Here is a 24,821-nt window from a genome sequence, read left to right as displayed (position 1 = left end):
CTGTGTGTGTCATCCTCTCTCTCTCACCCTTTCACTGTGTGTCATTCTCTCTCTCACCCTCTCTCTGTGTCATCCTCTCTCACCCTCTCTCTGTGTGTGTGTGTGTGTGTGTGTCTCTCTCTCTCTCTGTGTGTCTCTCTCCCTGTGTGTGTGTGTGTGTCTCTCTGTGTGTTTGTGTGTGTCTGTGTCTGTGTCTCTGTGTGAGTGTCTCGCTCACACTCTCTCTGTCTCACACTCGATATCTTATTTACCCTATATATCTTAATTGCCCTCTACCTACACCGAAATAACCTATATTGCTTTCTTCCAGATCTGACTCTCAAGCTTCACACGGGAGACATTGGAACCCCACCTAACCCAGAAGACAGGTAGGGAACCCCTCCCCTCCAATATATAACATTGCGGGAATGAGGGTACCTGGACATTGAGGGACTGCGGATCAGGTAAGATCCCAGCCGGGATTGCTGCTTTAGATATTGTGAAGCGGGGGCATCCTGACACTGGTTAAGGGGTTCAGGAAACTATTCATTCACATCAGGCTTTTTTGTCTAGATCCGACATTTACACACACACACACACACATAACAAGGACTAATTATAGTAAAATATAAATGTAATACAATAAATAAACTTATTTCAAAAACAAATGTTATTAGCTGTTTAGTTACATTTCTTTCGTTTTTAAAAATAAAGCGGGCTGGGGGCGAGACTAGGGGGCGAGTAGATATTTGGGCGATTTGTCGACCACTGTGTATCTATGTATGTGTGTATATATATATATATATATATATATATATATATATATATATATATCAAATGGAAATATTACTGTATGCTCATTTGCATGTCTTAGACAGGTCTGCAACCCTGCCTTTCACCCTTACCACCCAGCGCTTCCACTGCAGCAAGGGATTCTGGGATGCTGAGATGATGATGTTATTTATGTAGGGGTCATAGACTGAGGTTGTAACGGAAAAGAAAATCTCACGCACGATTTCCCTCTCCACTCTCCCGTTAGTGTACAAATACATAGCCTACTCTACAGCGACACCAGTGACAGTGATGGGCCAGATGACATCCAAAGAACTTGACAACTAGAGGGACACAAAAACATTGTTAGAATTTGTTTTTATTTTTTACATCTGAACCGAGTCACAATCATATGATAAAAAACACACCGGGCATTACAAAACCAGGACCAATTTTTTTTTGTTCCTTAATTTCCCCTAAAATGAATGAACAGTCCGTAATTGAGTTCCAGGATATTGTGTAATATACAGAAAAGTAAAATGGATGTCACCACATTTGACAATCCTAGTGAAGGTCTTTATCAAGAGCCATCTCAATGGCTTCTACAAGACCAAGATGGCGCACATGCAAAGCCAAAGTGATTTGTAAAAGTAGTTCTTGGTTGAAAACTGTGGTTTCCATTTGGTGCCTTTAGACTAAAGCCGCCGTCGTGGCCCAATACATTTAAATAGCGTCCAATAGCAGCTCAACGCGTCTGGGAAGCGCCAGGTTCTCCGCGTTATATGGCATGGATTCCACAAGCTCTGGAGAAGCCGTCAAATATGTTATGGGGCCCAGGCGCCGCTTCACACACGCGTGGCAGACATAGCCACCTCCATCTTCTTTTTTGTCACTCTAAAAAGAAATGTAATAAAAATGTAAAAAAGTTAAAAACGGTGAGGAAGGGCCAGGATTAAACAAAAATAAGTTGGGAATTTGCATTCACTCGTGTATATTTCCTCTCATTTATATTAGTAATAAAAGTATCCCAGTGTTTTACTTAAAAATACTCATCGTCCAACAGTTTTTCTCCTGTTCTTTAACCCTTTTGCTTCCAAAAGAGCAGCCATGCATCTCTTAGCGTTTCTACCCTCTCTGGCAGCAAGAGTGTCACCAACACCAATGACATACTCAGGTCTATAACTTATCCATCAGTATTCCGGTCTCCAAAATGAACACAGAAGTAGCACTGAGACGTTTGCCCTTAGTTACCCCCTATAGCTGGGCATACACATTCCAGCAAACAGGGCAATATGTATCCAAGTAAGTTTTTTTTTTTTTAATGCTAATTGGAGCTGGGACAATTTGTCGATTAGATACATTTTTAATTGAGGACTGAACTTGTAACCTAAGGCAAAGATTATACTACTTGCGTGCGCGCGCGCGCGGCGGACCGCACAGAGTCCCGCACGCTTGAAGCCCCGGCGATGTGTGAACTGAGCTGCAGGCGATTGGGGAGGCGTGGCGGACGCGTCACGAAGCTGGTTCGCCCTCATTGGCTGAACCGCTCACGTGACGCGGACGTCACACGGCGGAGCTTGAATAGACAACATTTTTTTCGTCTTTTCAAAACGCGGTCGCGCCATCGCGCTTTGTCGCCCGTAGGGGCCGCCTCATAGGCATTATGCAATTTGTGCCTGTTGTGCTGTCTAAGCCTAAGGTGTGGGAAGGGCCGGTCAAAACATGACTGCGCACTAAAGATTTTAAAGTGTTTGTGACTCCAGGAGCTCTTCATGAGAACTGTCCAGTGAAATAAAACCTTACGTAAATAATTGGCAACTTCCTCATTGTTAGAATGGCCTCTTCCCGCAGAATGTTGTTGCAGTGTTCCAGAGCACAGACGAGGGGCTCCCCCTGCAGGACCTCGCGCGTCAACGCTGCTCTCAGAAAGTACTCCTGGAAGAAATAATCAAAGACTTGGGGGCTTATTCTCCATCCCCCCGAAGCGGCCGACCCGGGACGTTTTCTGCTGAAATTCTCCATGGGCTATTCCCCCAAAGTGTAACACACAGTAGCTGTAAATGTACTTTGCGTGCTGGTGGTTAGCGACCTTTACTTTTTTTTTACCGAGCTGCAATAAAAAAAACTACTTTCCAAAGGCATCCGTCACTAACATTTAACCCATTAAGCACTGCCATTAGCTCACTTTAGTCTTCATGAGAATGCACCATTGGAAGGTTTTAGGAAAATAAAATAAAAACATCTTTAAGAAATTGCCTTCCTTTTCCGTTACAATCAGAGACAATTGTCAAACCTCATCTGGTTTTTCTTCATCCCCCGTAACAGCTTGTATGCCTTGTATATGTTGAACACTTTGTGGTTTTTTGGGAAAGGATTTAAGGACTACATTTAAAAAAAAAAAAAAACACTATAAAACATATATCGTACATTATTGGTTTATGGCAGATTGCCTGTGCAGCTACAGTACCAGCTATAGGTGCGCCGACGAGTATGCTAAAACTTGCCATGGAAAATCTGAGGCTATCACCAACAAGATCCAGGTACATGCTGGGTACACACTGAAAACATTTCAGTGACATTTCTGCAGACTAATGGCCCATCGGATTAACACAGCAGGGGTCCCTGGCAGTCCCATTCAGTTTAATGGGACTGCCAGGGACCCCCGCTGTTAATCCGATGGGCCATTAGTCTGTCTGCAGAAATGTTGCAGCATGTACCCAGTATGTACCTGGGTCTTGTTGGTGATTGCCCCAGATTGGTTTTAGAATACTCGTCGGCACTACAGTATGAGTGGATGTATACTGAAGGAGATCTGATTGTTAGTAGCTGGTCACCTTGGCTTTGCCTGTCCCTGCTTAGGTTGAAGAATTATAGAGGGTTCTTCCCAGGGATAGTGCTGGGGAAGGAGATGAAGGCAAGGTTATGTGGATAGAAGAATCTGCCTCCACAAGCATCTCTCAACAGCTTTTCAGAATGACTCGTTCACACATCGTTTCACCTTTTTTATATAATAGTTGTTATATTCGTATATAATCTGGGAACGAGGGTAAAGAAACTGATCGACACTTCTCCAAGACAGATCCTGAAGATAACAAGTGTTGTGACTAGTATGCAAACCTTCACGGGAGGAGAAGTTAGTCTAAAGAAAAATTCCTTTACGGAATAATTCAAACCTACAGGAAAAACAGAATTACTGTAAATACTTCTTAACTGGAACATTAAAAAAATGAAAACGGCAAACACTGAGCAGGATTCATTTTGTCCCCTAGCGGACAAAAAAATGATATGCAGACCACGGCCTTGTTAGCTGTATTTCAGAGGTGCACACAGAGTTCATATTTCTCACGGTAAAATAAAAACGGAACTCAAGTCTTTTGGTCGTAGGTTCTGCATTGTGTCATATTCCTAGTAACTTAAATCAAACACAAAGTATAAAAAAAAGGAAAATCTTTAACACGCCAAAGATATTTGTACTTTCAACCACCAAGGGATGCGTTTGTCTATATTCATAAAACTCACACAAGCATTACACCTGGAAATGCATAGAGAGAAGTATAGTCTACCCACGCCTGGGTGGGTTTGCCTCAAAAAGGATAATTAATAGCCATTAAATATTTTGCACTGTAATAAAAAATAAACCCATTTAAAAGGAAGCTTTTTTAAAAAAGAAAATATCTATTTTGTGTTTTAAAAAAAAATTAAATAGATGCATTTTCTACACTGGAGAAAAAAAGGGCAGTTTGAAATCGAAAACAAAACTTACGGTCACAAAGTAAAAATCAGAAATGCAAGAGAGCAGGTTGCTGTAAAATGCTGCAGACATTAAATACAGAAACGAAACGCTCCTCCGGATAAGGAACCAGCGATAGAATCGCATCCATATCGAGCCGTTCTATTTACCGTAGCAAACCATTAATATTTGGATAGAAAACGGATTTGATAGACTGACGTAGCTGCCCGTGTACATTGCCGCTTCCCAGCTCCACACGAACATATCGCTTTGTGTTCTCCTTACCCCAGCCATGCTCATAATATTCTCTATGGACTTCGTTATCACGAGATGCTTCTTGGCGCGGGTCACGGCTACATATATCAAGTTCCACTCGTCTTCCACGGACATGCCTGCACGGAGAGGGGGAGACCACGGAAATGTTAAACCCACACAAAGAAAACAAAGGAATGTTTGACTCAATTCAGAGCTATGAAAGGTGGCCGTGATTGTTACCGAAATATGTGAATAAACATATCTGTCCATAATTAAACAGCATTATATTCAGCAGAATAATGTAACTTAACGGCCCACCTAAAACACCATTAGATTGCTAGCAGCAATATTATTATAAGCTGATTCTCTATAAATTGGCATCAATGGACCATGGTAACTTGAGTGATACCTTCCATCACTTGCGGTGGTGGCTACAGCTGCTTCCGGAAGTCAGGGATGGGGAATCAGCAACGTGGCAAATGTTCTCACAGTAAAAATGTTCTCTTTAACTTCTCTTTCTTGCAGTATGCCCAAACTTTAAGTTGTATATTCAGTCATTTACATTTTTTGTACTGCTCCTAAATTACACATTTAATTTTGTTTCCTCTTAAAGCTGCAGTTCAAGCTGTCGTTTTTTTATTTGTTCCATTCAATATGTGCATCAATACAACCTGCACACTGACAAGTGATTGGCTAAGTTGCTGATCGATCCGTTCTCCTGTAAAACGATCGCTGAAGATTTGGCTCAGGGGTTCACTAAACACATCTTGGGTCATCTTCTGCTGCACTGACAGCCAAAGTTCTGTGAGGAAGATCATGTGAACAGGCAGGCACTAGATTTAATTATGTGCACGAAACATGTAGGAGGCCTGTTACACCTCCGTTTTTAAATAGACCAATAAAGCTATTTTTGATATAGCATTTTTGACCCAATCTCCTGGCTGTGCGCTATATTCCCAATCATGCTTAGTAGATTCAATTGGTTCACTGCTAGAGAGGGCAGGGCTCAAAAAGGTGATGCTGTTTCAGAAGGGGAAGGGGATGTGACTTTGTATATGGTTGCTATAGGAACAAAAATGCTTGTTACATTCGAATACTTTAAAAATGTCTTAAAATTTTTTTTATTTTTTTTAATGCTACAAGTATTTTCTCATAGTACAGAACTGATTTAGTTAAAAATAAATAATAAATAAACCACACACGTAGGATATTGTTTGAACTGCAGCTTAAAATAAAGTTGGCCAGCAGCTGCTGCACTTGTGATGAACCAATTAAATGATTTCATAACAAGAAAGGTCAGGAGAAAGAAGTCTGACCCAGAGAGACAGCACTTCTCATAAGGGGCAGGTGGAGGCTGAAAATCTAGGATTACGCCTCAACATTCTTTTTAATGCAGGAAATCTGTGTAGATAAAAAACGGAGCACAGCTGCAATGAATTGTAAGGACTGCAATGCCAAACTCATCCAAAAATAATTTATTGAAGAACTAGCTGATATACCCGGCGTTACCCGGGATTTAATTTTCCCGCTCCCCCTCTGTCTCCGCTCCCCCCCCCGCTCTCTCTCCCCATTCACCTCTCTCTCTCTCTCTCCCTTCCCCTCTATGCCTGCCTCTCTCTCTTTCTCCCCAGTTCACAGCACTCCGGTCCCCTCCCCCCTGCACATGAATGCGGCCCAACTTTCCTTCCCAGCTCCGCCCCCCACCCCCGTTTGCAGCTCCGGCCCACCCCCGTTCACAGCTCCGGACCCCCCGTCACATTTCCGATCCCCCCCTGCCTTCACAGCTCCGGTCCCCCCGCCTTCACTGCTCCGGTCCCCCCCCTCGCCTTTACAGCTCTGGTCCCCCCCCCCCCGCCTTCACAGCTCCGGTCCCCCCCGCCTTCACAGCTCCGGTCCCCTCCCCCCCCGCCTTCACAGCTCCGGTCCCCCCCGTCTTCACAGCTTCGGTCCCCCCCCCGCCTTCACAGCTCCGGTCGTCCCCCCCCCCGCCTTTACAGCTCCGGTCTCCGTCCCCGCCTTCACAGCTCCGGTCCCCGTCCTCCCCCCCCCCGCCTTCACAGCTCCGGTCCCCCCCCCCCCGCCTTCACAGCTCCGGTCCCCCCCGCCTTCACAGCTTCGGTCCCCCCCCGCCTTCACAGCTCCGGTCCCCCCCCCGCCTTCACAGCTCCGGTCCCCCCCCCCCGCCTTCACAGCTTCGGTGTCCCCCCGCCTTCACAGCTCCGGTCCCCCCCCCGCCTTCACAGCTCAGGTCCCCGCCCGGTGACAGCTCCGTCCGCCCCCCCGTTAACAACTCCGTGTGTCCCCCCCCTTCACAGCGGGTTGGTGTGCGGCTAACTGTTGGTGTGGGCGGGAGGGTTGGTGGGCAGCGGCTCAGTAGGGGTGCGGGCAGGAGGGTTGTTCGTCAGCGTTGTCTCACTGGGGGGGCAGGCGAGATTTTATTGGCGCCGGCTCTGGGAGGGGTGCGGCAGCGGCTGAGTATGGGCTGTTGCCTGCGGGGGCGGTTTGGTCGGCGGTGGGTGAGGGGGGTGGGTTGGTTGGTTGGTGGCAGGTGACTTACTATGGGGCGGGCGGGTTGTTAGTTGGCAGCTGTCCGGTGCAGTGGCGGGAGGGGGTGTTGCGCAGCGTCTGGCTCTGATTCCCCCGTCAGCTCCGAACGTGCGTGACGTCACATTGCACTCAGAGACCGCGAGAGCCAAGGCCCGCCCCGTAGCCAGGCAATGAGAGCCAATGACAGCCAAGGCCCGCCTCACAGTCAGCCAATGGGAGAGCTTGACAGCCAATGAGAGCGCGCACAAACCCACCGACAAACAGATTTTGTGTTATATATATATATATCACAGAAAGAAATCAGTGCTAGGACAAACACAAATGAAATATTATAAGTGAATAAATGGGTGACTAATAAATGCACTGACCCAGGTGAAATGAGCTAGCAGGATGCAGCCCTGAGGATATGCCTATCCTGATTATATGGAAGAAAGAAAAAAGGCGCAATCCTGTGTAGCAATAAAAAACAGGAACATTTATTAATAAAGCAAAGAAGGCGGTGACTGAACAGATTAAAACAAACACAATGATGCCAATAGACACAATGAACACAATATATGACAATAAAAAACAAGAGTACTCTTGAAAATAAAAAAGATGGGGAATGTGACCAACTTCCCTTGTAGTGCGCCGACTTCGTCAAGGGCCCAGCAACAGCTGCCGAAACGGCGTAGGTTCGCGTCATCAATGTCCAACAGCTGACTGTGAGAGGAGTGCCTAATCGCATGTGAGGAGCGAGAGCAACCTTTTCAGTTACATTGGCAGAACAAAGTGGATCCTGCATTTGTCTGTCTGGCTGAGTCTGAGTCTGACATCAAGCAGAGACACGAGTGAATATTCAACTTGAACGAATACTGCAGTCTTGTGTGAGGGGGTAATCCAGGAAGTGGAAGAGCGTCTCCAGTGCTACCCGGATCAGCATCACATGTTCATCTCCAGCGTGATTTCGTTGGTGTGCTGACGGATGGACGCGGAGACCCTGTGGTCATCGCGGTTACATCCTTTGGTGAGACCATTCCTTAATCCCTTGCCTCTGCTATTTCCCTATCCCCCATCTCCATCTATAGAGGTCATTATCAGCCTGATTTTTCCACGTCTGCATCCGCAATCTATCATCTGACGGGTCAATTACTTCTCCCCATTTGTTGCTCTAGTCATTTGCTACCTATCGAGTGACAATTCCTCCCACATCTCACTGCCTCCTACATTGGCGCTATTGGACATTTTTTTGGTCACATTCCCTTCTTTTTTATTTTCAAGAGTACTCTTGTTTTTTATTGTCATATATTGTGTTCATTGTGTCTACTGGCATCATTGTGTTTGTTTTAATATATATATCCCCTAGGGGATACTCTGTGCTTTTTTACATTGGCTTCTATGCCTCAATAAAGAACTTTTTATCAGCATATACCAGCCTTCATTTTCAGTTGCTGTGCCCGAATTTCTCTTCATTCTACTAAATCCTTACCCCGTGTGTTCACATGGTCACGAACCCAGAAGTCAAGCGCCGTCGGATCTCCGACACGAAAAGGTTAAATAAGCTTATATAAAGGACAGTCAGAAAAAGTCTTTATGTGTATATGGGGTTAAGCGATTACTATACCAAGACAAATTTCCCTAGCCAATTCCAATCTGGCTTTCACCCCAAACACTCAACAGGAACTACCCTCCTAAAAGTTTGCAATGGGCTTCAGTGTGGAATGGAACAGGGACAACTCACTGGTGCAATATTCCTAGATTTTCCTAGATTATTCCTGTATTCTCTCGCTTGCTCCATTTTCTCAACACCTATTCTCTCTTAGACCCTCTACAATCTGGCTTCCGCACTGCTCCCTCCACAGAAACAGCCCTCACTAAAATAACTGACGACCTCCATGCTGCCAAAGACAGAGGTCATTACACTCTGCTCATATTACTCGACCTCTCTGCAGCATTTGACACCGTGGACCACCCTCTTCTCCTTCACATTCTCCATACTCTTGGTATTCGGAACAAAGCTCTATCCTGGATCTCATCCTACCTCTCCCATCGTACTTTCAGTGTCTCTTCTGCTAACACCTCCTCCTCCTCTATTGATCTCTCTGTGGGGGTACCCCAGGGCTCTGTCCTGGGACCTCTTCTCTTTTCTCTGTACACACTCTCTCTAGGTGACCTAATAACATCTTTTGGGTTTAAATATCACCTCTATGCTGATGACACACAAATATACTTTTCAACACCCGACCTTACACCTGCTGTACAAACCAAAGTTTCTGAATGTCTCTCTGCTATATCATCCTGGATGGCCCTCCGCCGCCTTAAACTCAACATGGCTAAAACAGAGCTCCTCATACTTCCTCCCAAACCTGGCCCTACTACCTCCTTCCACATTACTGTTGGAACTACGATCATTCACCCAGTAGCCCAAGCACGCTGCCTAGGGGTCACACTCGACTCCTCTCTCACATTCGCCCCTCACATTCAAAACATTTCTAAAACTTGTCGCTTTTTCCTCCGCAATATAACAAAGATACGCCCTTTCCTCTGTTGCTCGACTGCTAAAACTCTGACTCAGGCCCTCATTCTCTCCCGTCTTGATTACTATAACCTCCTGCTGTCCGGCCTTCCTGCCTCTCACCTGTCTCCCCTACAATCTATCCTAAATGCTGCTGCCAGAATCACTCTACTCTTTCCTAGATCTGTCTCAGCATCTCCCCTCAAGAAATCCCTCTCCTGGCTTCCGATCAAATCCCGCATCTCACACTCCATTCTTCTCCTCACTTTTAAAGCTTTACACTCTTCTGCCCCTCCTTACATCTCAGCCCTAATTTCTCGCTATGCACCATCCCGACTCTTGCGTTCTGCTCAAGGATGTCTTCTTTCTACCCCCTTTGTATCTAAAGCCCTCTCCCGCCTTAAACCTTTTTCACTGACTGCCCCACACCTCTGGAATGCCCTTCCCCTCAGTACCCGACTAGCACCATCTCTATCCACCTTTAAGACCCACCTTAAGACACACTTGCTTAAAGAAGCATATGAATAGCACTGTGAATATTCTGAACACATGATATAAAGCTTGGCCCCCTGCAGACGCACTTACCAGAACTCCCTCCCACTGTCTCTGTATGTTCGCCCTACCTACCAATTAGACTGTAAGCTCCTCGGGGCAGGGACTCCTCTTCCTTAATGTTATGTTTATGTCTAAAGCACTTATTCCCATGATCTGTTATTTATATTATCTGTTATTTATTTGATTACCATGTGTATTACTACTGTGAAGCGCTATGTACATTAATGGCGCTATATAAATAAAGATATACAATACAATACAAAGGCTTTTGATACTGTTGATCACGTTATCTTGCTAAACAAACTCCAGTGCTCTGGACTAGGGGAAGCATGCTTTAAAATGGCTCCACTCGTACCTATCATGAAGATCCCAACATGTGTCTATCTCGGCCAATTACTGCTGTGAAGGGCTATGTACATTAATGGCGCAATATAAATAAAACAAATAATGGTAAAGCTGCACACCAATGAAATATAGTATAATATACTTGCAACAACCGGTGCTCCTGGTTCAGGGAAAACTGCCTGTAAATCCTGAGATAGTTAAAGAATTGTGGATCCAGGGCTCAATGCAGATTTTCAAAAAAAGATTTAATTTATCAAAATAGCACCAAATACTATATTATTATATGTATTTGGTGCTATTTTGATAAATTAAATCTTTTTTGAAAATCCGCATTGTGCCCTGGATCATCAATTCTTTAGCAGTATAAATAAAGACATACAATACAATACTAACTCCAACCCCCTGGATATCACCTGCAGTGTCCCGTAAGGCTCTGTTCTGGGGCCCTTACTCTTCTCAGTGTTCATTAATGATCTTCCTACAGCTTGTAAGGGAGCCTCAATACACATGTATGCGGATGACACAATCTTATAAGCACACAGCCCTAACCTCTCAGGCTTTGGACACGTACTTCAATCTGATTTTTTGAGACTTGAAAATTGGATTTCCCAAATCAAATGGTTTCTAAACACTGACAAGACTGTAACAATGGTATTTGGGACTAAAGCTACATTTTTAAAGCTTCCAATGAACGAGCTACACATCAGAACCAACTCTAATACTATCCTAGCCCCTGTTACTAGTTTCAAAGATTTGGGCATATGGTTTGACTCCCATTTAACATTTGGGTTGCACATTGATACCCTGACATCCAAAACCTATGCCAAACTAGGTGTACTTTACAGGAACAAATCCTCCCTAAGTCTGCTGGTCAAAAAGCGCATCGCACAGCAGATGCTGATGCCAATTATAGACTATGGGGACATCGTATATGGCACGGTACCCAAGACTCACCTTGGCAAACTTGATATCCTCTCCAACTCAATACAGGCATACCCCGCATTAACGTACGCGATGGGACCGGAGCATGTATGTAAAGTGAAAATGGACTTAAAGTGAAGCACTAAATTTTTTCCACTTATCGATGCATGTACTGTACTGTACTGCAACCGTCATATACGTGCATAACTGATGTACATAACACATGTGTAACAGGCTGTAGCCTCCCCGCTTGCGCACAGCTTCGGTACAGGTAGGGAGCCGGTATTGCTATTCAGGACCTGCTGACAGGCGCATGCGCGAGCTGCCGTTTTGTCTATTGGGCAATATGTCCTTACTCGCGAGTGTACTTAAAGTGAGTGTCCTTAAAGCGGGGTATGCCTGTATGCCACTTTGTCCTCCAATGCAATTATAACATACATCACTGCGAAATGCTCAAAGACCTAGATTGGTTATCACTAGAGTCTAGGCGCAAAGTTCATCTCTCTTGTCTTGCCTTCAAAGACTTTCTGGGCAAGCTACCAGTCTATCTGAACAAGCTCCTCACCCCTACCACATGCAGCACTTATCTGAGATCTGACTCCAAAAGACTGTTCATGGTCCCAAGGTTCAGCAAAGTATCCGGCCACTCCACCGTCTCTTACCGTGCACCCCAAAACTGGAACAATCTACCGGAGACTCTAACAGCCACCACCAATCTAAGTTCTTTCAAGACTAAGGCTGTCTCACATTTTAACCTGGTCTGTAACTGCTACATATGTCTATAATAGATATTATCTCTAACTGTGCATGCAATGTCTTGTATATAATGTATACCCTGCTCATTTATGTAATTGTATTTGTAACCATGTATTACAGGCATACCCCGGTTTAAGTACACTCACTTTAAGTACACTCGCGAGTAAGTACATTTCCCTCAATAGGCAAACGGCAGCTCACGCATGCGGCAGTCAGCAAGTCCTGAACAGCAATACCGGCTCCCTACCTGTACCGAAGGTGTGCGCAAGAGGGGAGACTATAGAGCCTGTTACACATGTGTTATTTCCATCAGTCATGCACGTATATGACGATTGCAGTACAGTACATGCATCGATAAGTGGGAAAAAGGTAGTGCTTCACTTTAAGTACATTTTCGCTTTACATACATGCTCCGGTCCCATTGCGTATGTTAATGTGGGGCATGCCTATATTTGTCTTAACTCTATGCCCAGGACATACTTGAAAATGAGAGGTAACTCTCAATGTATTACTTCCTGGTAAAACATTAAATAAATAAATAAACATTAATAAAAAAGAAAAAGCAGGAGAACCAGTATAGTTCGTGGCGGAGGAAGAGTAAAAAAAAGTAAAGAATGCACTCATTAATGGAATGGTTGTGTAGAGCATATCGGCGGTAGGTGGTAGGTTAGTATTTCCATGCTGTCTGTCTCGCATTCTGATTCCCAGTGTGTTTTAATTTAAATATATAATGAAAAGACCAAGACGACGACCACAAGTAAGATAGGCGGATTAAATCAGAAATCAGTGTTTGAGCGGAACACGGTGCAGAGGCTGCAACAGCAGTACCTGGAAGAGCGTTAGGCTAGGTCCCCACTGCCTGCTGCGTGATGGGGCCGGGACCACTACCTGCCTTAGCCGCCGCACGGCCAGATTTTTCTGAAGACCGTAGTAAAACGGTCTTCAGAACTGACGGAGTGTTGGCCACGCCCCCCCGGCGGTTCAGCCAATGAGGGCGAACCTGCCGAGTGACACCATGCCCCCCAGCCACGCCCCCCACCCCGTCTTCCCCCTTGCAGCTCTGCACAGACCGGGGAACAGAGCTGCACGCAACCAGGCTGGGAGGCGCACGTGTAGCGCCGACACCGGGGCCGTAGCCTTAGAGATGCCTTCATCCAGTGGTGGGGAGATAAGGGCCGATGATGACCTATAGATACACATGCACACACGACCAGGAATCGGCACATTCGATATACCTACATTTCAAGCGGATTGTAAATGGATAGACATGTCGGTCCACAAAGGTCAAGCAAAAAGTGAGCTGATGGCACCGAATACCCTAGTGAAAAAAAAGTGCTAAAATGGTGCCAAATGACGCCAATAAATGGTGAGTCTAGTGGGTCACCTACTAGTCACTCCATCTCGGACGTCATTTGGCACAACATTATAAATAGATTTACATATGTATCTTTTAAAAAAAAAAGTATGCAGTGTAAGAAGTTTAACAAAACTAAAATAAATGAAGGAATGCCCGCACAATAGGATATATTTTTTGCGTGTATGCAATATAATACAATACAAGCTGTATTGAAAAGAGTCGTGTTCACATGTATGAGCAGCTTGGTTAGGGGGAAACTTCAAATGTAAGAGGTTGATACAAACTGTTCTATCCTTACCAAACTGAAACTGCAGCCTCTCAAAGTTATGTCTGGCACAAGGAATTTTCACAAAGTCATCAGTAACTTGCACAGTGTCAAACTCCATTCCTTTAGCTTTATGCACTGTGCCTAGAACATAATCTGAAAAAAACAAGGGGATTAAAGTTACAAAGCAGTGAGTGGAAATGTTCACTAATAGGCAAGGTGGTGGGAAAGGTAAGGCAGGGGGCGGTGACATCTGCGGTGGTTACTACCCATGGCATCAAGGGGTGTTCTTTTATTATGATGTGGCATGGCCAAACTTGGAAGTGCAACATCATTACCAGAAATGCATAGGTTGGTCGACATTCTTCTGTAGACGATTATGTAAATATAGAGATTGAAGACACACCTAGTCTGTTCTACAAAGGTTTCCTATACTAGGAGCTGAATCAAGTGCAATTGATACCAGGGACAAAATACATTGTGAAACGCAATCTGCATTTTTTTTTTAGCACTATGTATTGCTATTTTGGATTTGTAACCTATAGCTTAACTACTAGGAGAGGTTGAAATGTGCGGATACTACAGGTATACTTATTTGTACCTGGTGTTGTTATGTTCTTCTGTGTCAAGTACTCTATAGGATATACCAGGGGAGCGCAAACGTTTTTTCCCTGTGCCCCCCTGCCGGCACCCCCTGTGCCCTCTCTCCGCATCCCCGCCCCCTTACCTCGGCGTCATGACGTCACATTGCATGGCAACACGTCTAAGAAGCAGCCGGAGCCAAGGTAAGTGAGGTTTACAGAGGCCTTCGCCGCTTCCCCGGCACTTAAGTGCCTTCGGGAAGCGCGCGTGGCCTCTGTAAACCCCGCGCCCCCCCTGCAGTCAGTCTCGCGCCCCCCAGTTTGCGCACCGCTGGGATATACCATTCTTTTCCAAAACTGATTATATGACAAATGAAGTTTCAAAGACATTTTGTCACAGCCTAGGACACAAGGAGTATGTCATTAGCCAGGATAGTCTTCTACATTTCATCACTACAGGAGATAACAGAGGCTAAAAAAAAACTAAAAGTCGGGGCGCAGAGAGTGCAAGACGTTAGGCAATATTCCACTTTTAACTTTTATCTGTGGAACTGAGATAACAGAGGCTATCAAGGCAAAAGTACTGCAACTCGGGGGTTAAAAAAAACAACAAAATAGTATATCGGAGAATTGAATCCCATTGAAACTAAAAGGTCTGACTGAGAATAATTTCTCCCCGATGCAAAGACACCAACGTGCTGCTCCTGCGCTGAGCGAGATCAGCTCGCATGAGAAAGGAATAATTCATTCCGTGCAACATTAACTTGGAAGTTTGAGGCAGCCCACAGGTAAATCAGCGCAAGAAATGACACCACACGAACATTAGGGGTGAAAGTGAAAACAAAACAATGTCTCGATGTACTTTTACATGTCACTTATGTCTGAAAGCGCTTCTTCCCATTACGTGTTATTTGTATGATTATCACGTGTATTACAGCTGTAAAGTGCTGTGTACATTAATGGCGCTATATAAAGACATACAGACATGTACACAGTCAATGGTCACTGGCCCAATAACCTGTCGTATACCTTACTTACTTATTTAACCGATTCATGCTATTTGATTCCTTTCCGAATCGCTACACATTTGAACGAGCGAGGATCTTTACCTGCAAAGGTCTGCTCCGGTGTATGGCAAACTTCTATTCTCTCAACCAGCTCAGGAATTCTGAGATTGTGTTTTTCAACAACAGCAATTTTTCCTTCTAGTTCTTTGTCCTCCGCACACAGCGCATATTTTTTCATAGCAGAAAATCCTCCGTTCCTTGCCCACATTGCTATGTACGGATCTTTAATACGCAGACTTCCTATGGGGAATACAAAAAAAAAACAGCCTTATATGAACCCTTCTTTGCTGGGAAGACCTAAAGCTCTTAGTGGGATAGTGTAAAGCTGAGATCATAGTGCTCGCGACGAGAACAGCATACTCCTTCCTTATGTGGCCACCCATTGTGCGCGCAACCGCGCTAGCGACGCAGAGCGACCGCGCAGCAATTTAACAAATTATTTTGTCTTTTCGCACGACAGCCGCGACACGTCAGCGGTTCAGTCAGTGAGGGCGAACCAGCCTGGTGACGCGTCCGCCACACCTCCCCATCGCTGGAAGCAGAGTTCACCCATAGCTCGGGCGAGAACCCCCCCCCCCACTATAATCTCAGCCTAAGACCCTTTTTTCAAAGTCTAGAAACTAGGGTTTTTCCCCCAGACCCAAAAGCCACTATTTTCAACTCTGGGACCCAAAATCCAATATTTTCAGCTCTTGTTTCAGTGTTTTTAAATGACCATTTAAAGTCTTAACACTTCCATGGTAAACAAAAACTTTGAAGGTTTTTCAATCTTTATCCAAGATCATTTGGTGATAAGGCTGTCTATTAGCCCTCAAATAAACTGACCCAGTCCTGTTGGGTCTGACACCATTCCAGTCATTAGGTTGGTGCCTTAGGCTTATTATGAACTCTATATAGAATGGAAATCCTTTTAGGAAGTATGAGAGGGGACTCATTTAAATATACTTTGCTATTAGCAAATCTCCTAGCCAGGTACCTCAAGTATGCTCCTTTTTGAACACACACACACACACACACACACACACACACACACACACACACACACACACACACACACATATATAGAAAGTTCTTTCTCTGTGCGTGTGTTCCTTTAAGTATCCGTTTGCGGATTGTCAAAAAATTGTGCGAAAACGAATTGTTCTTTGCCTCTGAAAGAAAAAAAAGTCTGAAATTGCGGATTGCTCTTTTGGAGAGTGATCTGCGGATCAAAGGTACCGGACAATCAGAGGCGGATCAAAATCTTCAAAAAAATATTCAACCATCTCTAGAAATAACCTTAAACGCATGCTTGCTAATGCAAGGAGCCTGGCAGATACAATGGGGGAGTCTGGCAGATATAATGGGGGAGCCTGAATTAATAGCTGCAAGGGAGCAGTATGATATCATAGGCATTACTGAAACATGGTGGGGTGAAACTCATGACTGGACAGTTCATTTAGAGGCTTATTCCCTTTTTTGGAGTGATCGGGCAAATAGAATGAGGTGGTGGAGTATGTTTATAATGGCTTTTTAATACGATTTGACATATAAAAGATTTTCTGTTTAATAAATATGGTGTGTGTCCCCCCCCCAAGAAAAATCTCTCCAGTTTTGCAGTGAGACACATTTTGAATGTATGAAATCCCTTATGGGGGGAAAAGCAGGTGACGGCTCTTCTGACGGCTGCAGTACGGGAGGGGTGTACTTTAGGCAGCCATGCCCCCCAGAAGTCTATGAGAGTATAACTCGCATGTTAGTGTCTTACTCTTGAGCATGTTCTGCTCTTTAAAATTTCATCGCGGCCTCTCATTTTTAAATGGAGCCGCGCAAAAGTGGCGCATGCTCGGTATATTTGGGAGCGGCGTGAATGAATTCCAATGCTGATATGAATCGTATGCAGTTAACATTACGTTTTCCGCGTTCGGTTTCCGGCTGAAGCAGTACCCAGATGTCAAGAATTTTGTTTAATCCGAACTTTCCTGGTCCCTAAAAAGAAAAAAAAAACACGGAAGGAAGAAAATAATTAGGATTTCTGTGATACGAACAGAAAACATTGTTATAATCACCACACCCTATGAAGTCAACTCGCATCATAAGCATATTAAAACTAGCTAAATTCTCTCCCTCACTATACTCTGCGTCTCCGCTCTTCGGGGCTTTTTCTCTCGCAGTTTATAGAATAAGGGCCTTTGTCTTTTACAGAATGTAAGCTCCTACGGGCAGGGACACCTAAGTACTGTGTTATATTTTATCATTCATTCTTGCCGCCTTTGCATTTTGCTGCAGAATATATTGCCACCCTATAAATAAACATGTGTGAGAAATAATGTATACAATGTAATAAACAAAAATCTTCCAAACTGGATACGATGAAATAGAAATATATATATATATATTTTTTTTTTTACTCTTGAGCTAGGGTGTACCCGACATTCGAGGCCGTGTCCCCCCACCCCCCCCCCCCTAGTTTCCCGTCAGAATGTGTCTGCCAGATGCAAACGATTGGCGACTTTGTAGCAATATTTGTAATTTTTTTCAACAGTGGCACCCACTCCAATGGACTGGATTTTGCCCACGCCTGAGTTACTGCAAAATGTGAGGATAACTTAGGGTAACTGCGCGGTAATGCACTTGACGGAGTGGTGTAACTGGGTCTCAAGACGGGTGTTCCACGAGAGCAGAGGCCTTACCCCAATGATATGGATTCTTGAGGGGGTTTCTCCATCAGTAACTCTGACGGCTTCATTGAAGACGCAGTAATTAGTCCTCGACAAAATAGCAATCTGCCCTTCAGAGTGCCCTTGAATATTACCTACGACCAAAATAAATGTGTTATTCACATAGAGAGCTGCCAGTGCACACAGTACACTTATCTCATATGTATTACACAGACCAAATTAACAAAGAACCGGAGCTAGTCTTTAAGATGCAAATCCCCCTTAATCTGCACAACATTTGTGATCACGCCATTTATTATTAAGCAATGCCAACATCATTTCCATTTCACACAATGGGGGTAACTCTATACAAAATGCTGCACATCTTACTTAGTCAGGCATGAACTTATCTCCCAACAAAAGCAGTTCTCTGTTGAATTTGAAATATTTTTTAAAACACAGACACATCAAGCATTTCAACTTACAGTAATATATACCAGCGGGGGCACAGCCATTATATTGTCAGCTGCTATATCTGTATAGTTCGTCTTCCAAGGTGGCAGCTGCCGGCTTCAGACAACTGACTAAGATTGAGAAGCAAAACTTCCCAGATAGCCCCCATAACTTAAAAAAAAATAATAATTTATGAACGTCCAGATTCCAATTACTTGGCACTGACTCAATATAAAACAATGTTACACACACACACACACACACACACACCTCTCCATGTCTCTCCCCCTCCCTACAATACTGGATGTCTCCCACCTCTCCCCCTCCCCCCAAAATGTCTCCCATTTCTCCACGTCTCTCCCCCTCCCCCCAATAATGTCTCCCACCTCTCCATGTCTCTCTTTTTCTCCCAAACCCCTCAATATGTCTCCCACCTCTCCATGTCTCTCATCACACACACACACACACACACACACACACCATTCAGGAAGTCAGTAGAAAATGCAGCTACAGACAGCTTTTCTCTCTGCTTCTGTGCAAAATCGCCCCCGCTGCCTGCGCCCCCCCCCCTAAACAATCTTGAGCCTCTCTGCAATAGACAACATTCAAATCATACAAGAAGCGATTTCCTGAAGTAATGAATAAAGACTACGACTCATTTTAGGATTGGTTGATTACGAAAAAGCATTTGACTCTGTCAACACCAAAATGGTTTTAAAGACATTAAGAAGACAAAATGTTGAAGTAGGGTACATTGCTGTTATAAGCAACATTTACGAGAAGGCCACGTCAACATTTAGCTTACATAAAGATATAAGCAAGATAAGGATCAATAAGGTACTGCAAGAGGAAGACACCATGACTGCAACGCTTTTCACAGCAACATTTTAAGAATTGTTCAGGATATTGAATTGGGAAGAAAAGGGAATCAAAACCAACAGTGAATACTCGAGTCCCCTACGATTTGCTGATGACTGTTTTCTTGTTGCCATATTTACAGAATTCCTCCAGCAACAAAATCAGAGACAGTAAGAAGGTGGGCCTCCATATGAACCTCAGCAAGACCAAGGTGATGTGCAGCAAATGTGTAAACTCTAAAATCGAACTAAATGGAATCAAACTAGAAGTTGTTGAAGACTATGTCTACCTTGGCAATGGATGGGAAACTTTCAAATAAAATCAATAAGAGAATGTAGATGGGATGGGGAACATTTGGAAGAAACCAGACATTTCCACTGTGCCTCAAAAGAAAGAAGTGTTTAACCAGTGCACCCTGCCAGTACTCATGTATGGATGTGAAACTTGGACTGTAAGTGCAAATACATTTCAGTAGCTTCAGACAACTCAAAGTAGTACAGAGAGATGTATGCTGGGTATTACCCGAAGAGACAGGAAAAATAATGAATGGGTTAGAAACAAAAAAGTCTGTGACATTATCACACTGGTTAACAAATTTAAATGGCACTGGGCTGGACATATCACAAGAAGAAATGACCATCGTTGGGCAGGGATGGTACACGACTGGATTCCAAGGGATATCAAATGACAAAGAACAAAAGTAAGATGGGAGGATGGAATCAGAATTCTGTAGGTGTAATGTGGAGAAGAGAGCCTTGGCATCGCAATACCTGGAATATCATTGGGTAGGCCTTCATCCAGCAGTGGATCGACCAGGGCTAAATCATCTATGATGATAGATATATAGATACACACACAATATTATGGCGACCAGCAATACACTGCTTTTAAATATTTCTGCAATGACGGAATTAGTCAGGATTCCCACTACAAGATCACACAATTACTCCTAATCCCTTTGCATAGATAAAAATGAAATGGGAATCTGGATATAACAGGATAAATCGGGTTGGTGGAATCCACCTTTTATGTGACCACATTGTGTCTCACACATGGGATTCCGAGAAAGGAAGTGATACCTCCAGCCTCGTAGTAAACCCATATGAGACAACCCACAGAAGGTGAATATAGAATAGGTTCCCACTTCCAATATGAATGTAGAAGTAAAGCGCTCGGTTTTTAATAATTGAAGGAAAAATGTGCGCCATTGAACATTAAAAATATAACTTGATCACTCAGCCAATTCACAATAAATAAACGTAGTGACTAGAAAAGCCTCAGAAAGACCCACACAAAAGGATATGGCCGCGGGGCTTACTTCAGATAGAGGCGATAAGTAAATAAAGAGAAGGTCAATCCTCCTGAACCTTACCTTCTTGATAACCTCCAACTAAAGTTTTATCTCGCAGGTTCTTGCTGGCATCAAGAATAGTGGCACCAACATATGCTATTTCAGCACCAAATCGAAAGCTCTATTAAACATAACAAAATGAGATCATGTTATTAAAAATGTCAACTAATATGTCCATCAAGAGTCCATCACCAGTACAAAATAATGTAGACAAAACATATTTCTTACAACCATATACACTCAGAAGCCACCGTTCGTGGACCAAAATCTCCATTAGCGTCTGAAAATGGGTTAAAAAGGTAGCTTCAGGATATGTGAATGTACCCCTTAATATTTACTACCTGGAAGCAGTACCAGTGACCCAGTAGAAAAGTGCAGGAACTTAACTCTTTTCCCTATCAATGTTAATTATAGCCAGCAACGAAGTGTGTTAATGGTCTCTTTTCCATATTTAACATGGAAAACTGCTCATGTTTAGTATTGTCGTGACATACGAATGATAACGATACTTAAAAAGAATCTTACACAATAACCTCCATAGTGAAGAATCAGAAAAAGGAAGGTCAAACTCAACCCTGATCATAAGAACATTGAAATTGTTATAGCATGCCACAATTTGGGATTTACATACAACACAGCTTTTCATATTTAAACCTCAAGAGCCAAAACTCTTGACAGCATAACATGAATGTAACCATCACAACTTGAATTGGACAAAAGACAGGGGTGCCCAATGCTACATCCAATTGACAAAACATATATGGTAATAAGTATAAAGTTTAAATACTTCAATAATAATAATAACAACAATTGCCACGCTCAGTAGCACTCTTTTTTGACATAAATATATATTCATGATGTGGTGGGTGTAGGAGTTTGAGCTACCTGGGAATGTGTGTTAAAGCTGCAGTTCAGTCAATATCCTGCATGTGTGTTTTTTTAATAAATCAGTTCTGTAGTAAGAAAAAATACTTTTAGCATTTTCTGTTTTTAAAAAAACAACTTTGAAAGACCAATTTTCTTGTATTCTATTTTAACAGCCATTTACTAAGGCACTGCCCCTTCATGTCCTGTCACAAGTCCTGGCACACCCCTTTGTCAGCCCTGCCCTCCCTCTAGCACATGTCAGTGCAGGAGTGCTCATGAATATTGATGAGCTTCCACTGAGTGACAGAGGCAGAATATAAACATATGCCAGCTCTAATTATGTCACCAAATTTCTCCTATCAATACATGGAGAACGAATTGACCTGCAGCTATACAGTTCTTTAGGTAATTAGAGATTGCACACATGAAACTATTGAAGTAAAAAAATAAATTTTAAAAAAAATGACTTAACTGCAGCTTTAAACAACTGTAAATGGGAAAGCTAGACACAATAAGCTAGTGGTGAAAAGGCAACATAACATCCCTCCAGTGTAATGAGCCCTGAGAAGACGGGAAAATGAAGTCTGGAAGAAGGTGAGGCTGAAGTGAGAGGTTTCTCGGCAGATTTTGTTGAAATTGAGCACAGCATACAGTATAAAAGGGTAACAGTACTGCTGTGTCCCGCGCGATGAAGACAAGCCCCCATCGTCTAGACAAATAATCACTCTCAAAGCACCTGTATATATACGCTACAATAATTAACCGTACATCATTCACAAATCATTTTGCACATGTGCATTCCCCCCACCATGTTTATCTTCTGCGAGCCTCTTCTTACCCATTCTTCATACCATCTTCTGCAATCCTTTAGCATAATGTGTACAACAGGTAGGTAAATCCTTCTGAGCTTTGTGTTCAGTGTCTAAAGCTAGTACGTAGTTCAGAGAAGTTCAGCATCTGCAGATTGATTTCCAGTGTCTTTTTCCTACCACGTTTTTGACCCTTCTTGTCTGGTTTTGTCAAGGTCTTGCACTGCATTGAACATTAACCCATTTTGTGCTGGAAAGCAACACTCCACTTCATACTCCGTCTTGGTTATGGGGGTCCCACAGAAATGTCACCCCTGTGCTGGTCATTCCAACATCATAACATGTTAAGTGCATATACTCAGATTATGGTTACAGCACTGAAGTGAGAATGCCAAGAGTGTCCCTTTGAGCCTCTTCCATTGATTGATCTCCCGAGCATTATAATTGCATACTTATTCTCTACCATTCAGAACAACCATTCGTTGTATGGTTTAATGCTTTTATTGCAATATCTTTTCCTAGCTAAGACTGCATGAGAGACATGGAAAGGGGGGGACTCCATTCATCACCTTGCATGTTTTCCAGTTACCTGAGTGAGGTAGAAGATGTGAGTGTGCGGCACCTCACAAAGCGCATTGACCGCGCCGCGGAAAGAATAAATCTGCTGGTGAGGATCCCCAACAAAAATCTTCCCGCAGGGCTGGGAGAGGACAACCTGGGTAATGGCTGCAACCAAATAAAAGGAAAGTGTTCAGAGGGCGAGAGGACGATCGCTACCGTGTTACTATTATAAAACCAGCTCTCAAGGAACAGAGAGGGCTAATCAGCCCCACATTTACATGGTGAGAAGTGGGGCGGTTCATGGAAGAATCCAGAGCACACATGGTCGTGAAAAATAATACTTCCAATGTATTACATAGTTACAAACACCAATGTTTTGGTCCAAGATGTTTTTGGCCATGAGAATGCACTTAGGAAAGTAATCTCTACAGTAGGGGTGGCCAACACCAGTCCTCAAGTGCTACCAACAGGTCAGGTTTTCAGGAAATCCCTGGCCAATCAGTGGCTCCGTCAATGACTGCACAACCTGTGCTGAAGCAGAGATATCCTTAAAACCAGACCTGTTGGTGGCCCTTAATGACTGGAGTTGGCTACCACTGGTATAGTGGATACATGCCACGTTAAGCTGAGAATTATTATGGAGCAACGTCACAGCATTTATTGCAAGGTCGATCTACATGGTCTACTCAATTGATGTGATCATAATGAAATGTTATAGATTGGACATTTAAATTAGACATTCTACTCCCCTCCCGGATATAAATACAAATATAGGAGGAGTATCTCAGCCAACTAAATGTAACATAGGTTGAACTCAATGGACATATCTTATCAACCTCATATGCTATGTAACTGGCTGAAGACAAACCAGGCACTAATAAACGGTCTAACCACTTTCTCCAAAACCAAAGTTTACCGCCTTTTGTAAACTTCCCTTAAAGTAGAACTAAAATTGCACACATCACCTGGTGTGCAGTCTTGAGCTTCATCTACAAAGATAGCATCGTAAGGCGAGAGACGGGGCCTGCGGAGTTGCCACAGCTTCAAGTAGCCTGAGGGAAAGAGAATGTAATTGGATAAAAGGCAATATTTGAGAGAGGGAGGTTTAGTGCTCAGAGAGGAAAACAAAATGCTAGAGCCGATACGAACTATCGGAGGATAGAGTTAAAAGATAGGGACTAAGGATAGAGTTAAAAATTATTATTTTTATTCTACTTACTCTATGAGCAGCATACACACACACACACACACACACACACACACACACACACACACACACACACACACACACACACACTACTGACTAAGCTCCTGCTCACAGCCCTCTGAAGCTCGAGAAACCCGATGCACGTTTCGCCACCTCGTGGCTTCCTCAGTGGAATCTGAGCAGGAGCTTAGTCAGGAGATTAATTCTGGAGCTCCAGGGTGGCCCTGATGTAGCGGTGGTGTTCTAGAAACACACAGAACTTTAGCAGGGGCCACCTCTCCTGCTGTTCATACCTGTGATTGCTATAACCAATTACTTAAGAATACTAGCACTCGGGTATTACATGCAGTCTTAAGATCATGATCTATGGCCAGATAGCCGCAAACCTCATACAGGATTCTGATGCATGCACCTGGATATATCACTTATGGCAAGACACTATTTATGATGTCA

At 43.7% G+C, this 24,821-nt stretch overlaps 1 protein-coding gene across 4 annotated transcripts in view; it reads right to left on the bottom strand.

Moving 5' to 3' along the window:
• Window positions 1-1,111: 1,111 nt before the first annotated feature.
• The window catches only part of FBH1 (F-box DNA helicase 1), a 64,083-nt gene continuing 40,373 nt past the window's right edge, over window positions 1,112-24,821 (bottom strand). For 3 of the 4 annotated variants that reach the window (XM_075599400.1, XM_075599403.1, XM_075599402.1), the window contains 10 exons: window positions 24,127-24,213; window positions 23,190-23,326; window positions 20,946-21,045; window positions 18,296-18,417; window positions 17,516-17,591; window positions 15,666-15,863; window positions 14,009-14,131; window positions 4,766-4,872; window positions 2,554-2,685; window positions 1,112-1,644 (listed from right to left, as the gene is read on the bottom strand). In XM_075599400.1, the coding sequence (XP_075455515.1) occupies window positions 1,474-1,644; window positions 2,554-2,685; window positions 4,766-4,872; window positions 14,009-14,131; window positions 15,666-15,863; window positions 17,516-17,591; window positions 18,296-18,417; window positions 20,946-21,045; window positions 23,190-23,326; window positions 24,127-24,213 (1,253 nt within the window). In that variant the 3' untranslated portion in view covers window positions 1,112-1,473. Of the gene's footprint in view, window positions 1,645-2,553; window positions 2,686-3,756; window positions 3,924-4,765; window positions 4,873-14,008; window positions 14,132-15,665; window positions 15,864-17,515; window positions 17,592-18,295; window positions 18,418-20,945; window positions 21,046-23,189; window positions 23,327-24,126; window positions 24,214-24,821 lie in introns of those variants that run through there. The other variant, XM_075599404.1, reaches the window with a different exon arrangement.

Source organism: Ascaphus truei, chromosome 5 (genome assembly GCF_040206685.1).
Source record: "Ascaphus truei isolate aAscTru1 chromosome 5, aAscTru1.hap1, whole genome shotgun sequence".
Classification (NCBI taxonomy): domain Eukaryota; kingdom Metazoa; phylum Chordata; class Amphibia; order Anura; family Ascaphidae; genus Ascaphus; species Ascaphus truei.
Note: the sequence above shows the minus strand (reverse complement) of the source record. Positions and strands in the feature narration are given on the sequence as shown.